General features: G+C 41.3%; 1 protein-coding gene across 1 annotated transcript in view; it reads left to right on the top strand.

Moving 5' to 3' along the window:
* Positions 1 to 13,480, top strand: part of cubn (cubilin (intrinsic factor-cobalamin receptor)) — a 327,704-nt gene continuing 314,224 nt past the window's right edge. The window contains exons 1-9 of the mRNA XM_080214655.1: positions 1 to 110; positions 236 to 365; positions 685 to 780; positions 3,156 to 3,194; positions 5,656 to 5,757; positions 7,357 to 7,460; positions 8,350 to 8,476; positions 10,059 to 10,227; positions 11,495 to 11,626. Of these exons, the coding sequence (XP_080070781.1) occupies positions 1 to 110; positions 236 to 365; positions 685 to 780; positions 3,156 to 3,194; positions 5,656 to 5,757; positions 7,357 to 7,460; positions 8,350 to 8,476; positions 10,059 to 10,227; positions 11,495 to 11,626 (1,009 nt within the window). The remainder of the gene's footprint in view (positions 111 to 235; positions 366 to 684; positions 781 to 3,155; positions 3,195 to 5,655; positions 5,758 to 7,356; positions 7,461 to 8,349; positions 8,477 to 10,058; positions 10,228 to 11,494; positions 11,627 to 13,480) is intronic.

The following is a 13,480-nucleotide window of genomic DNA, read 5'->3' as shown; positions in this document are numbered from 1 at the left end:
ATGACTTACTCCAGGCACTCTATCTGGCTGTTAGTTGCAATTTTTATATTGAAATGTGAATCTGATAATGATGGAAGTGGTCAAGAGGAGAGAGCTATCAGCAGTGACCAGTAAGTATTACTTTAATAATTTCAAAGGACAATGCTAAATTTAGAAAAACAAGAAATACATTTGTATAGTTCTTGAAGCTGTTATTGTTAATTCTTGCTAATTCGAGTGTCTTTTTTATTACAAGACCAAAAATGGTTTCAAATAATGGCAATTTGATATTTCAAACTGGCAACTTAAAGAACATTGAATTCAGGACTTCACCATCTGGGAGAATTAAACTAAATAATAATGATCTGGAACAGCAATTCATTCAGGTAATAATTAATAATGTCTAAAATATAAAATATGATGTTGTCATTTTATTAAGAATGCAAATAATTTTGATTGTGCCGATAATATTCTTTAACTAAGTAACTGATTATTTAGCCAGCCTAAACAATGATCTTCCTAATTGAATATTTTGCTTCATGTGTTCAATTTGAAGTTAAAGTTTAACATATGGAAATGGTCCTGACTGATGCAGTCCAGTTTTAGCTGTTTTTGTGTACTGAATTGTACATATTATTTTGCTATAACTGCAGATTATTATATCATTTAATGCGATTAATTTAATTGTTTTACTGCACCTTTTAGATTAGTAAAAATAAAGATGACATTGTGGAACTGAGAACTAGTGGAGGCCATGTCCCTCAGAATGTTTCCAATCAAATCATCCAGCTGAATGCAAAGGTAAGCAGTCAATGATCTCCATCTGGCTTGTTCACTTTCAAGTAATCTTCATGACCATAAAAGTGGAACATCCATGATTCAGAAGAAAGCCTTTGGACTTTATTGCACCAAGACTCTGGGATGGCACGGCAGCACAGTGGTTAGCACTACTGCCTCACAGCACCAGGGACCCAGGTTCAATTCGAGTCTTTGGTCTATATTGAGTTAGCACATTCTGCCCATGTCTGTTTCCTTTTCAAAGGGTTTCCTTTGGATACTTCAGTTTCCTCACACAATCCAAAGATGCGCAGGTTAGATGGATTGGCCATAGTAAATTGCCCCTTAATGTCCCAGGATGTGTAGGTTAGGAGGATTCATGGGGTCAATATGTAGGGATAGGGCAAGGAGTGAACCTGGGTAAGGTGCTCTATCTGAGAGTCAATGAAGACTTGATGGGTCTCCGTAGGAATTCTATGATTCTATTCACGTGATACCCTGCATTTTATCTGCTTATTCAGCATTTCATTAGAGACTATTCAACATATAAAACTTAAAGTTTCTACAAAATACAGATGAAGAATGTTTAAAGAAGAGCAAATAGATTCTTGAAACTGTCTTCTTTTTCAGTCATATATCCAAAAATAAATTTAGATCTGAATTTTCATTCTCAGGAATGCAGGATTAGATCATAGCCTTTCATACCCTCCTTGCTTCTCTATATACACTTTATATATCTTTGTCAACTTACTATCAACTCATGCCTACCCATGACCTCTAGTCACTATTCTTTGCCTTATCCTGCCATGCGAAGACACCCAGTATACACCAGGGGCAGATCTCAGAAGTCATGCTGAGCTAGAATAAAGTTCTGAGTGTCTCTTGCAGATTTTATTTAAAGTCACTCTCATTCATTAAAAAAATCAGTACAGTTACATTCCTTCAATTGTATCAACACATACACATACATTTCATTCAAGTGCATAATCCCTTATAAAACAACCAAGAGGATTATAGTCTTACTTCAGATAGCCTATTAGCATCTAGATTGTCAATCAAACTTTGAATTGAAGGCACCGTACTTTGATAATGAAAGGCTTTGAAATCAGTCATACACCACTAATGTAATAATGGTAATCCTCAGACTATTTCACAGGCAGAGTGAAATAGCAAGCATTTTGTTTAACAATCTGAGCATTTTTTCAAATGATTTAAAAGGTAGAAGCTTTAAATGCCTTGACAAGTTGAAAGATACTTTTGATAATTGTCTTTGACAATACATTTGACATTTTTGACAGTTCCAATGAACTTAACAGTTAATGTGCTTATGTATTTGTCACACATTCATGTCTAATTGTAACAATAGTAAGCAACACCTTACCTCTCCCATCGCGTACCTGACCTCTCCCAGATGGTACCTGACCTCTCCAAAATATCTTAGGATCTTATCCAAAGGGACATCAAAAATGTGCCCCACCTTGCGAAAGAATTCCACAAGATTTAGAGCTGCTCTATCAGGGCTAATCTGCACATGTTATGTTTCACACATCTGGATCACCAAAATTAGACATGAGTAAAAGTAGCTGCTGATTTATATGGGCATTTGCCTCCACAAAATGTGCAACCCTCAATCCGGGATCCATTCTCACCTTTCTATTCTGGGATGAGACTTCTGATTGTTGTTCTTTTGTGCCAATTTCACAACCACTGAGGGGTTCTTCACTGTTGTGGACCTTAATCTGTGAATCTTTGGATAAGTTTTTTAACCCTATTTTTAACTTAAGCAAATCTAGATCTGGGCCCCTAGTCTTGATTGAACTCAGTGTGGGACATTTAGAGCCTTATGAGTCCGACATTGAATCCTATAATACTTCTCCCGAAAAACATGAAGTAATTTTTGAAAAATTAGTGCAAGTGTTTCCATTGGTTTGGTTTTCATTTTAAACAGCATAATATTTATTCAAAATCTATTGCCTTGATTAAAAGTAAATGGTACAGTTATTCATTAAACATGTTGGGTTTTTGGAAACAATATGATTGATAGGTGACTTATTTATTAGTCACCGATAAAGCATTAACAATATTATGAGCATAATTCTCTCCCCTGGAGGTTCCTCTTTTTCTTTACCTTAAAATAGAGGATTGAGGGTGATGGGGGTTGTATGCGAGAGGATTTCATTTCACATCAGCTGTCTTCTGTTGGTGTCAGTCAAATATTCCCTAAATTATTCACCTTTTTTGATTATCAATCATTACTTCAGCATTTTCTCAACATTGCAAAATTGACTGAAACTAATTAGTAAAGATAATTATTGGTCCATTATTTCCTTTTAAGGTAGCAATGTAATGTTGGAATATTTGAAAGACTGATTAATTTGCTGTTCTTCTTATGCTTTTAGCTGCTAAGTCTCCAAGCACATGTTCAGGATTTACAATTGGTAAGTACTTTGAATTTCTGTGAATTCCTATTACAGTAATGACAGTCATATATTTAGCCAAATGTGAAACACAGGTTCTTATGTTCTTATGTTCTTAAAACACATGATTGTAAAAATCTTGGGTTAAGTTTAGCGTTGTATTTAAATTTTAGCCTCTTTACCAGAGGGCAAAGCAAGGACTGAGGTTAGATCATTAGACGACACTAAAAGACATTCCTTTCATAAATGACCCTAACTTCATATCTTACAGAGTAGTATTCAGTCCTGTCTGATTTGGGATCAGACTTGGATCACACTCTTTACAAATAGCTAACAATTCAGATTGGGACCAATAATTAATAGATCTAAGAAATAACAACCCAACAAAAGGGGAAGTATCTAATTCTACAGGCAGTGTCTTGGACACACAACCATGTCTGTTGATTTATATTGCAATGCTGGCAGCTGTAGAGACATGAAGCTGGTTGTTACAGCTCCCTGCCAGTTGTATTTTCAGCAGTGGAGTGGAAGCACATATGAATGTGAGGAATGGCAATCCTACCACTTTCTCAAATATGCCTGAGCCATCCCCAAAGTACAGGGGGTGCGCTTGTGCCCACATTGCTGAAAGACCACCTACCTTATGGAAATAAATAATTAAGAGTTGATTGAATTTGTTAACAAGCCAATTGATGCCAATATTACACTGCCCATTCCATAATGTGGTTGGCATTAGCATGCATGTGGATGGTAGTGGGCAGCCTGTTCTTTCAAAAAAATCTTAAAAATGGTAAGAAGGAACCAGGGGGTGGCAGGGCAGAGGGGTGGGGGGCAGTACTAAATTCACACTACTTGTTCATTGCAGGCACACATCTGAAGATACTAAACCACCACTCTCCCTTCCTTTCTGCCTAGCTGTACTGCAGAACCCCCACTGCCAACCCCTTTGTCTCCCTCCCTGAGTCTAGAATTGAGAGGTGACTTACTTATTAGCCACTGGTAAAACATTAACAATATTATGAGAACAATTCTCTTCCCTGGAGGTTCCTCTTTTTCTTTACTTTAGAATAGAGGACTGAGGGTGATGGGAGTTATATGCAAGAGGGTTTCCTTTCACACCAGCTGCCTTCTGTTGGTGTCAATCAAATAGTCCTACGTTATTTACCTTTCTTGATTATTAATCATTACTTCAGCATTTTTTCAACATTGCAAAACCGGCTAGAAACTAATTATTAAAGATAATTATTGGTCCATTCTTTCTTCTTAAGGTAGCAATGTAATGTTGAGTCCAGGAGCCACTGGACCTTTCATCATAGTCTTGCTTGAAGCCCTGGCAGCACCCATTACTGACAGCTGGCTCTGCTGGGACAGCAAGAGCTGCCAGCTGTTCCCGAGGCTGTGTCTTCCTCCCACTGAGGGGCAGCAGACCCACGCATGCCTAGTTGTTGCCACCCATAATGTATTATTGCTTCTGGATGAACTTTTATTGTTGGTTGGGGTTTTCTAGTTGAGTTGGGTGATGAGGTGTGTGCAGTTGCCCTCCACCACCCCATCCCCCCAACCCATTCATTTGTTCATGTTTCATTCTTATCCATGTAATTGTAGTTAGGGAATTACTTGTAATGGCTTCACTTCCAGCTCCCACACTGCTATCTCTGGTGCCCCTGGTCCCCTGGCATTGTCCAAGGAGCAAAGTAACAATGCCCAGGGGCACCGTGGCACTGCCCACCAGGCTTTGGGCAGTGCCAAGGGGGTGTTGTGAGAGGGGTGGGGTCTGTAGGGGCGGAGCCTAGGGCTGTGGAGGGGAGGAGTTGGGACTGCCATGAGGGGGATTGGGACAGCGGGCTGTGGGTGGGGTGGGGAGACTGAGGGGAGTCTCAGGGAGACCAGGACTGCCGGGAGTGAGGGGAAATTGAGCCGGACTGGGGGTAGGGTGTGGTGCCAGGCTGCCCCAGATACACCTGGGAGGCTAGCAATCAGGTCGTGGGGATTGGAGGGGCAGTGTTGAGGGGTCGTGGGGATAGGCCCTGCCCACTGATTTTTAATGAGATTTATGTTAGGGCAATCTATGACGCATGGAGTGTGGGAGATATATTTTGAAAATCTTGCCGAAAAAAGCAACGGAATTTACTCCAGTTTTTACACAAATTTAGCACTTAGAATTTTTTTGGGAGAATTCCATCTGAAATCTTTGAAAGTGAAGGCTAGAATCTCTTGTGCAACAGATGGAGTTTCAACAAGATTGGTTAACTTGCATTGTTTGCTGATGTCTGGGTGGGTTGCTGAAATATCCATGGGATCAGTCCTGGCTGCATCTGCCATTTATTTGTAGAGCATTGTGCTTGACCACAGTCTGCCTATTAATTCACATATACCTCGTTATAACCCTGAATGCTAAAGTATAAAATAGATATTGTGCAATGTATTTCAGCAGGAAAGGTGGAAACTTGCTTAAGGCAATTTTATATTCCCCATATTTCAGATATTGCAAAGACGCTCATGCATGAATAATACTTGTCAGAATAATGGAACGTGCCTGGATCTCATTGATTCTTTCTTCTGTCTCTGTCCAAGCAACTGGAAGGCAAGAACTTTTCTCACTAGACATTATATTGAGATGAAAATATTCTGTTTATGTGATTTTCTCATCAATTAAACCCATGAATGTTACTTTAATGCTTATATAGGGATGGAGCTACAGGCATAATGAGGGAGTATCATTAGCCGAAAAGGAGCTCCATCATGGAGGTGGTGGTGTAGTGGCATTGTCATCTGGATTAATAATCCAGAGTAATTCTCTGGGGACCTGGGTTTGAATCCCACCACTGTGGATGGTGAAATTTTAATTCAGTGGAAAAGCTGGAATTAAAAGTGTAATGATGATCATGAAATCATTGTTGAGTATCGGAAAAACCCATCCAGTTTACTAATGTCCTTTAGGGGAGAAAATCTGCCATCCTTACCTGGTTTGGCCTAAAAGTGACTCCAGTGCCACAGTTAATGCGGTTGACTTTTAAATGCTCGAGGGGATGGGCAATAAATGCTGGCCCAGCCAGCGATGCCCACATCCAATGAACAAATAAATAAATCATATGCTATGCTGTAATGACATACTAAACAGTGTAATCATGCTCATAGATGCTCTCTTTACCTCTCAGCCCTGTTCTCAGTGGCTGTACTCCACTGAAAAGGTGGATTCTATAAGCTGTTAATGTCCTGGAGACAGATACGAACATTGCCCCTGCCTATGTAAACTGTCATGTTAGTGTCCGATGGATGCTCAGGCCAGTATTGTGGTTTCTCAGTTGCCGGACTGTAAAGACCTTCCACGGTCAATGGTCAAAAAATAAACTTGGGAAGTATGACTTTTGAATTGCTGCTTATTAGCATTTGCAGCATTAATGTTGAGACCTGTCTGTTTTTTGTGCATCATTATCTAAATGTTCATGATCAATGCTGCAAAGTTAAAGGTAAACAGGCATGGTTCTTGGACCATTCTGTTCTTATACAACAGCTTGGTCATTCCTTAGTTAAGAAACACAGTATCCAACTTTGGTCCTCTTATATCGTGGGAGATTTTGAGGCCCTAGACAAAAGTGCAGAGAAGGATTAACTCCCAGTTTTATCTTTATTAATTCTACGGGATGCGAGCATCGCTAGCTGGGCCAGCACTTATTGCTTGTCCATTTCAGAGGGCAGTTGGGAGTCAACTCACACGGCAGTAGCTCTGAAGTCACATGTAGGCCAGACCAGGTAAGGGTGGCAGATTTCCTTTCCTGAAGGACATTGGTGAACCAGATGGGTTTTCACAACAATCAACAATGTTTTTAGTGGTCATCATTAGACTGGTAATTCCAGATCTTTACTGAATTCAAATTTCACCCTCTGCCGTGGTGGGATTTGATCCCGGGTGCCTGGATCTTGTCCTGGGATTCTGGATTACGAGTCCAGTGACAGTACAACTTTGCCACTGCTTGTAAGATTGATTTTATTATGTATTTTGTTAACTCTCTGAAGTTTCTGTTATTGAGCACAATAATTGCTGTTATGACTGAACTGCACTCCAGAACTAGTAGAGTATTAGAATTTACAGCAATGGATTGCTTGAATTTCAATGGAGCAGAAGAAAAACTCAAAGATAAATTCTAAGTGCTCATCAGTTCTCATGACATTGCTTATTTAGGGACCCACTTGTTCTGAAGATGTAAATGAATGTCTCACCCCTGCTGGAACATCATTAGTCTGTCAGAATGGAGCAACATGTGTTAACACAAAAGGCAATTACAGGTAAGAGAAGCTACCTTTGTTAGAGATGAGATATGTTCGGTTTACTGTGGATGTTTTACTGTCAGAAATTCTAAGTTGCTCCAAAAAGCTAGAGAAATAAGATTACACATTAATTGAGTGATACATGGTGGTAACAAGCAATCTCCACATGGTGATCAAACACAAAGACAGCAGGCCAACTATTCAGATTACCACATGAGCAAATATTTATTTCTAATTACATAATGAGCAGTTGGTAATACTATATGGCGGCACAGTAGTTAGCACAGCTGCCTCACAGCACCAGGGACCTGGGTTCAATCCTAGCTTTGAGTCACTGCCTATGTGGAGTTTGCATGTTCTCCCTGTGTTTGCGTGGGTTTCCTCCGGGTGCTCCAGTTTCCTCCCACAGTCCAAAGATGTGCAGGTTAGGTTGATTGGCCATGATAAATTGCCCTTAGAGTCAGAGGGACTAGGAGGGTAAATTTGTGGGATTATTGGGATGGGACCTGGGTGAGATTGTTATTGGTGCAGGCTTGATGGGCCAAGTTGCCTCCTCCTGCACTGTAGATTCTATGATTCTATGCTTGTGTGAAGTATTTTGGAATACTGAAAGAATATTTGATTATTTAACTTGCATGTTGAAAATACTGGTATGCTCTTTGTTTTGAAGTGAGGTGGCACTAAGCTTCCCTTTTGTTTGCTATGAGTGCCCAATCTTTTTTTCTGTCCGTAGTTGTTTCAAACTAACAGTACAATCATAGTGCAGCATTGTTAAATTGAGCCACGGTAGTAAATGTTGTTAAGCATCTCTATTAAACTTGTGTGCTAAGGGCATTACATTGTGAAATAAAGAGTCCATTGACCTTGTTTTTAATATTAATGATACTTTGCACTATGCCATCCTCAGCTGTACCTGTCCTCCAGAATGGTATGGCCCACATTGTACCTCCAAGTTTGATGATTGCCAAGGTGGTTCAGAAGGACCGTGTGCACACGGCACCTGTATTGATTTAGAGAGAGTGCAGCCAAATCAGGTAAAAATCCATGGAAGTATTTGTGAGTCCAAATTTTTTTTATAAAAAGGCGATTTGTCTCTGTACAGGTATTCTGAATAAGCGCCTTCTGCTAGAACACTTGAACTGAAATTAATGAAGTCTTTGTAGGTTGCACTTTGTAACATTGCCATTCCCAGTCTGAATGGAGATGAATGGGTAATGTTCTCCTTCAATCACTTGGATACCATTGTAAGTGAGTGCAATCGATTTTGTGCACACAATAACCATCTTCTTCCCCTCAATGTGTTTTATTGGAGAAGTATTCTGTTTATATGATGTAAACGTTCTCCTGTCATTGTGTTTTGCTGGTGAAACCATGCAGCATCTAATGGGAGAAATTGTTCCAGTTTTGTCTTGCGTTCTGGCTGTTGCATTTTTAAGTGGACTTTGTAAGCCATTTATTGTAGTTTGCTGTCTAAAACAAGACGTTGCTATTCAGTAAATAGACTTTGTTTGCTGTATGTCCTGTTGAACGTCCCATTCTTCCCCAACTTTGGTTACACAGTGCAACTCGGGCTGACACATTAACGCAAAAACAGAAAATGCTGGAAAATCTCAGCAGGTCTCTCAGCATCTGTGGGGAGAGAATAGAGCAAGCATTTCAAATCTAGATGACTCTTTGTCAGAGCTGAGAGCAAAGACAATCAGCAGATATTTATCCAATGGGGAGATGGTGATGGGCGCATTGAATAGGACAAAGGGAATGTAAATGAGGATACAGAAGGTTGAGAAGGTGCTAAAAGTGCCCATTAAGTGATCAGAATGTGAGAATGGCAGAACAGAGGTACAGATTGTTAAAGGAGTGCCTGAGGAATGTGACAGTTGCCCTGAAGGGGAAAGGTGAGGAGGGCGCAATAAGGAGAGCAGGAACAGAGAAGCAGAAGAATGAAAGTGAGAAAGAAGGATAATAAAATGGATGAATGAGATGAAACAAAATGAAAAAATATGGAAATAGGGTGAAGGTGGATGAAAGTTCATGCCCTGAAGTTGTTGAACTCAATGTTGAGTCCGGAAGGCTGTAAAGTGCCCAATCAGAAGATGAGGTGCTGTTCCTCCAGTTTGTGTTGGGATTCACTGGAACATTGCAAAAGGCCAAGGATGGATATGTGGACAGGAGACAAGGGCAACTGCAACATTCCTCAAATAGTCTTTTAATGATCTGTACTTCTGCTCTGTCATTCATGCTTTCTGATCGCTAAATGGACACTTTTAGCACCTTCTCAGCTTTCTTTATCCCCATTTTACATTCTCTTTGTTCCATTCCAACCCCTCCCCACCCCACTCTCTCAGTATCAATCTCTGCTGATTGTCTTTTTCTCTTTGCTCTTAGCTCTGATGAAGGGTCATCTAGTCTCAAAATGTTGGCTCTATTCTCTCCCCACAGATGCTATCAGACCTGCTGAGATTTTCCAGCATTTTCTGTTTTTGTTTCAGATTCCAACACCCGTAGTATTTTGCTTTTATCTTGGTGTTAATTGGCATTCTGGTATTTGCAGCATTTGTATATTTAATTGTAAACATTTATTATTATTCAATGTTTCCTCTCGTTGTCCTTTCACAGCCCAAGTACTGGTGCATCTGTGATGTTGGGTGGACTCAAGTTTCTAAAAGTTCAGCCTGCAGTTCTGATATTGATGAATGTAGTCTTCCTGTTCGTCCCTGCTCAACAAATCCACCAGTCCAGTGTTTTAACACACAAGGTTCTTACTCTTGTGGGCCGTGCCCAGCAGGTAATAAATAATGTGTCCGTTTTTCTCTTTGATCATGTAACAAGTGCATTATGACCTGAACTTGCAGTTGGTGGCCAAGCAGGGATGAAGAAAGTCTCAATGAGAAATCTAGAGATCTCTGTGGCAAGAGGTTCAATTCTGTCACATTGCAGTGGATTGTTTAACAGGGATTTGTAGTGTGGAGTTGCAGAAATGCCATCAAGTTGTCCAAGCAGCCAATCACATAAAGAATTCTCATAACCAGGAAATGAAAAGCACGCGAAACAAACGTAGCCTAAAGTGGAGCAGTTATGATAGATTACAACTTCAGAATTTCCACATCATCTGCACTTGCACTAAATCCTGAAGGTGAAGCCAGTTTTACAGGGAAAATGACAGTGAATGCTGGAAATTTGCAATCAAAACTCCCAACAAGATCCAGGCCCCTGTCTCTCCTATGTCTTTTAAAAAAATATTGCATGGATTGTATGCATTGCTGGCTGGGCCAGTGTTCATTGTCCAGCCTGAACTGCCTTTTAGTAAGCGGTGGTGAGTTATTGTCTTGAACGACTGCAGCCCATACGGTGTAGATAAACTCACAGTGCTGTTTAAAAGGGAATTACTGGATTGTCACCCAATGATAGTGAGCGACTGGTGATATAGTTTCAAGTCAGATTGGTATGTGGCTTGGAGAGAAACTTGCAGATAGAGGGGTTCCCAAGCATCTGCAATACTTATCCTTATGGGTGTTAGAGTTTGTGGGGTTGGAAGATGCTGCCAAAGGAGCCTTGGTGAGTTTCTGCTGTGCGCCTTATAGATGGTTCACAAGACGGCCCCTATGCATTGGTGGTTGAGGAAGTAAATATTTAAGATGGCTGAAAGAATACCAGTCAAGCAGGTTGCTTTGTCTTGGATAGGGTCAAACTTGTGAGTATTGATGGGGCTACACTCATCCAGGCAAGTGGGGAATATTCCATCAGATTCCTGACTTGTGCCTTGGAAATGGTGGATAGACTTTGGAGTCAGGAGTTGAGTTACATTCTGAGAGTTCCTAGCTTCTGACTTGTGATTGTAGCCATAGTATTTATATGACTAGTGCAGTTTAGTTTTTGGTCAATGGTAATACCAAAATATTGATAATGGCAATTAAGTGATAGTAATGCCACTGAATGTAAAGGGTCAATGGTTATATGGTGTGAATATCACTTGCCAATTTCTTTCGCATTAGTTTGGAGGTTAAAAGATATATTTTTGGCTGGATGGTTATGTTTTGCTAAACTGTCCTCAGGCTGGCAAGGAAATGGACACAGCTGCCAAGATATTAATGAGTGCGAGAATAACAACGGAGGATGTTCTCAGGCTCCGAAGGTTCGTTGTATTAATACAATGGGATCTTACTATTGTGATTCATGTCCACCAGGTATGTAGCCCTCTTAACCTAATTTTAAGATCAGATCAAGTCAATGTAACTTGTTTTTTATGGCTAAGAAATTGGTTTAAATTCCTGAAATTAATTTAAGCTTCTTTTTTCATGATATTTAAATCATGAGCAATTGATGTTAAGTTCTTGAAGAGTGCTATAATTAAATTGTAAAAGTGTAAAACAGTATTATTTTCTTATTGTTTTTCTTCACCATTTTGTTTTCTAAATAGAAATTCATCACATTTGCTATTTTACATCTTATTAGATTAATGACAGCTTTATGGATTACTGGGAATAATGACAAACTGTTCATTTTTAGATAAACACTTAAAGCTTGCTTTAAGCAGCATCAATGTATACCTCTTACAAATTATCGTAACAGGCTTTTGGAGGCAACCACATTTTGCTGAATCTATTCCAATATACTGTGTTCAAATAATCTTTCAATGTAGTTTCAATATTTGCCCTTATTATCTATGTTTCTTTCCATTTCTTTCCTCCAAGTTGAACTATTCAAATCAGTATTTCACACTTTCAGTCAATGTTTTAGTGCCTTGATCTGTGCGCCAGCATTTGTTGATAACATCAGCCTAGATCAGATCTTTTTTCCCCTCAGTATTGCTTCTATTGTGAAGTATTTCTTCCACCACGCTGCAGCCTCAATTATGACGTGCAGCTCCTGCAGATCAATCTGGAGCGCATTTCGACCTCCTTGCTGGAGTTGTCCATCTTTTACCAGGACCTCCTCACTGGCTGGAACATGGTCGCCTCGCGACACAGCTCTCCCCCGTCAGGAGTAGCGGCTCTCATGTGAGAGCCGCTGCTCAGGAATCCGTTCCGCCAGCTGTATAACTTCAGGTGGCTGACGGAGAGGGAGGCTGTGGATGCCGGAGTGACCAGGATCGGGGGGGTGTGCTGGATGGTGGAGGGGCAGGCTGGATGAGCCCCCCCCACCGCCGCCGTGCTGGCTGAGCGCGTGGGGGTGTCCGTCCAGCGCGTGACCATCCAAGACCTTAGGACAGTTGTGCTTGGCCCTGAAAGTGCACGCGATCTCGAGGCGGCGCAGGTGTGCTGTGGGATCCCACCTGAGCGTTTCCCTGCTCGGATGGAATTCCACATTGGCCCAAAGCCTCAGCCACCCTCCTCGGATCAGGTGCCCCACTGCATGAGCAGCCTCGCGGAAATGTCCTCCACGCCTTTTTCCACTGCGTGGAGACGTTTCCTGTACAGGCTGCTGCTGTACACCTTCCACGACCACATCCTCGCCTGTCGCCCGGATACACCTTGGCAGGCCTTGCTGTCGTCGGGCGGCAGAGGTCCCCAGTGGAGGTCCCTTTACGGAGGGATCTCCCCCAATTACATCAGGGACCTGGGGTGCAAGGTGATGCATGCAGCAGTTCCACACAACCCTAGGATCACTGGTTCACGGGCTCTGAAGCTTGCCTCTTCTTGTGGCCTTGTGGAGTCCGTGGACTATGTCTATGTTTTGTGTCTTAGGTTGCACTCTCCTTCTGTTTTCCTGAAGAACCATTTATTAATGTTTTGTTTGCACTTCAGTCTCATACTCCTGATCTACGGACATCTTGTATGGAAAGGGGCAGGTTGGATTGGCAACCTCCTGGTGAACCTGCTCCTGGGCCTGGCGAAGCGTGCCATTTACAGATCCAGGCAGTGGGCAATCAGGGGGCCGTCCATCCTGACTGTTTGCCCCTTTACCGCAGCTATGTTCGCGGCCAGGTGTCCTTGGAGAGGAGCATGTGGTGTCCGCAGGCGCGGTTGACACCACAGGGGCTAGGGTGCATTATCAACCCTGATAATCACATTTTAATTTGATGTTTTCAAGTTTCCTTT

This window comes from Carcharhinus amblyrhynchos, chromosome 2 (genome assembly GCF_965287045.1).
Source record: "Carcharhinus amblyrhynchos chromosome 2, sCarAmb.v2.hapA, whole genome shotgun sequence".
Lineage (NCBI taxonomy): Eukaryota > Metazoa > Chordata > Chondrichthyes > Carcharhiniformes > Carcharhinidae > Carcharhinus > Carcharhinus amblyrhynchos.
The sequence above is the reverse complement of the archived record's forward strand: the minus strand, read 5'-3'. Positions and strand labels throughout refer to the sequence as shown.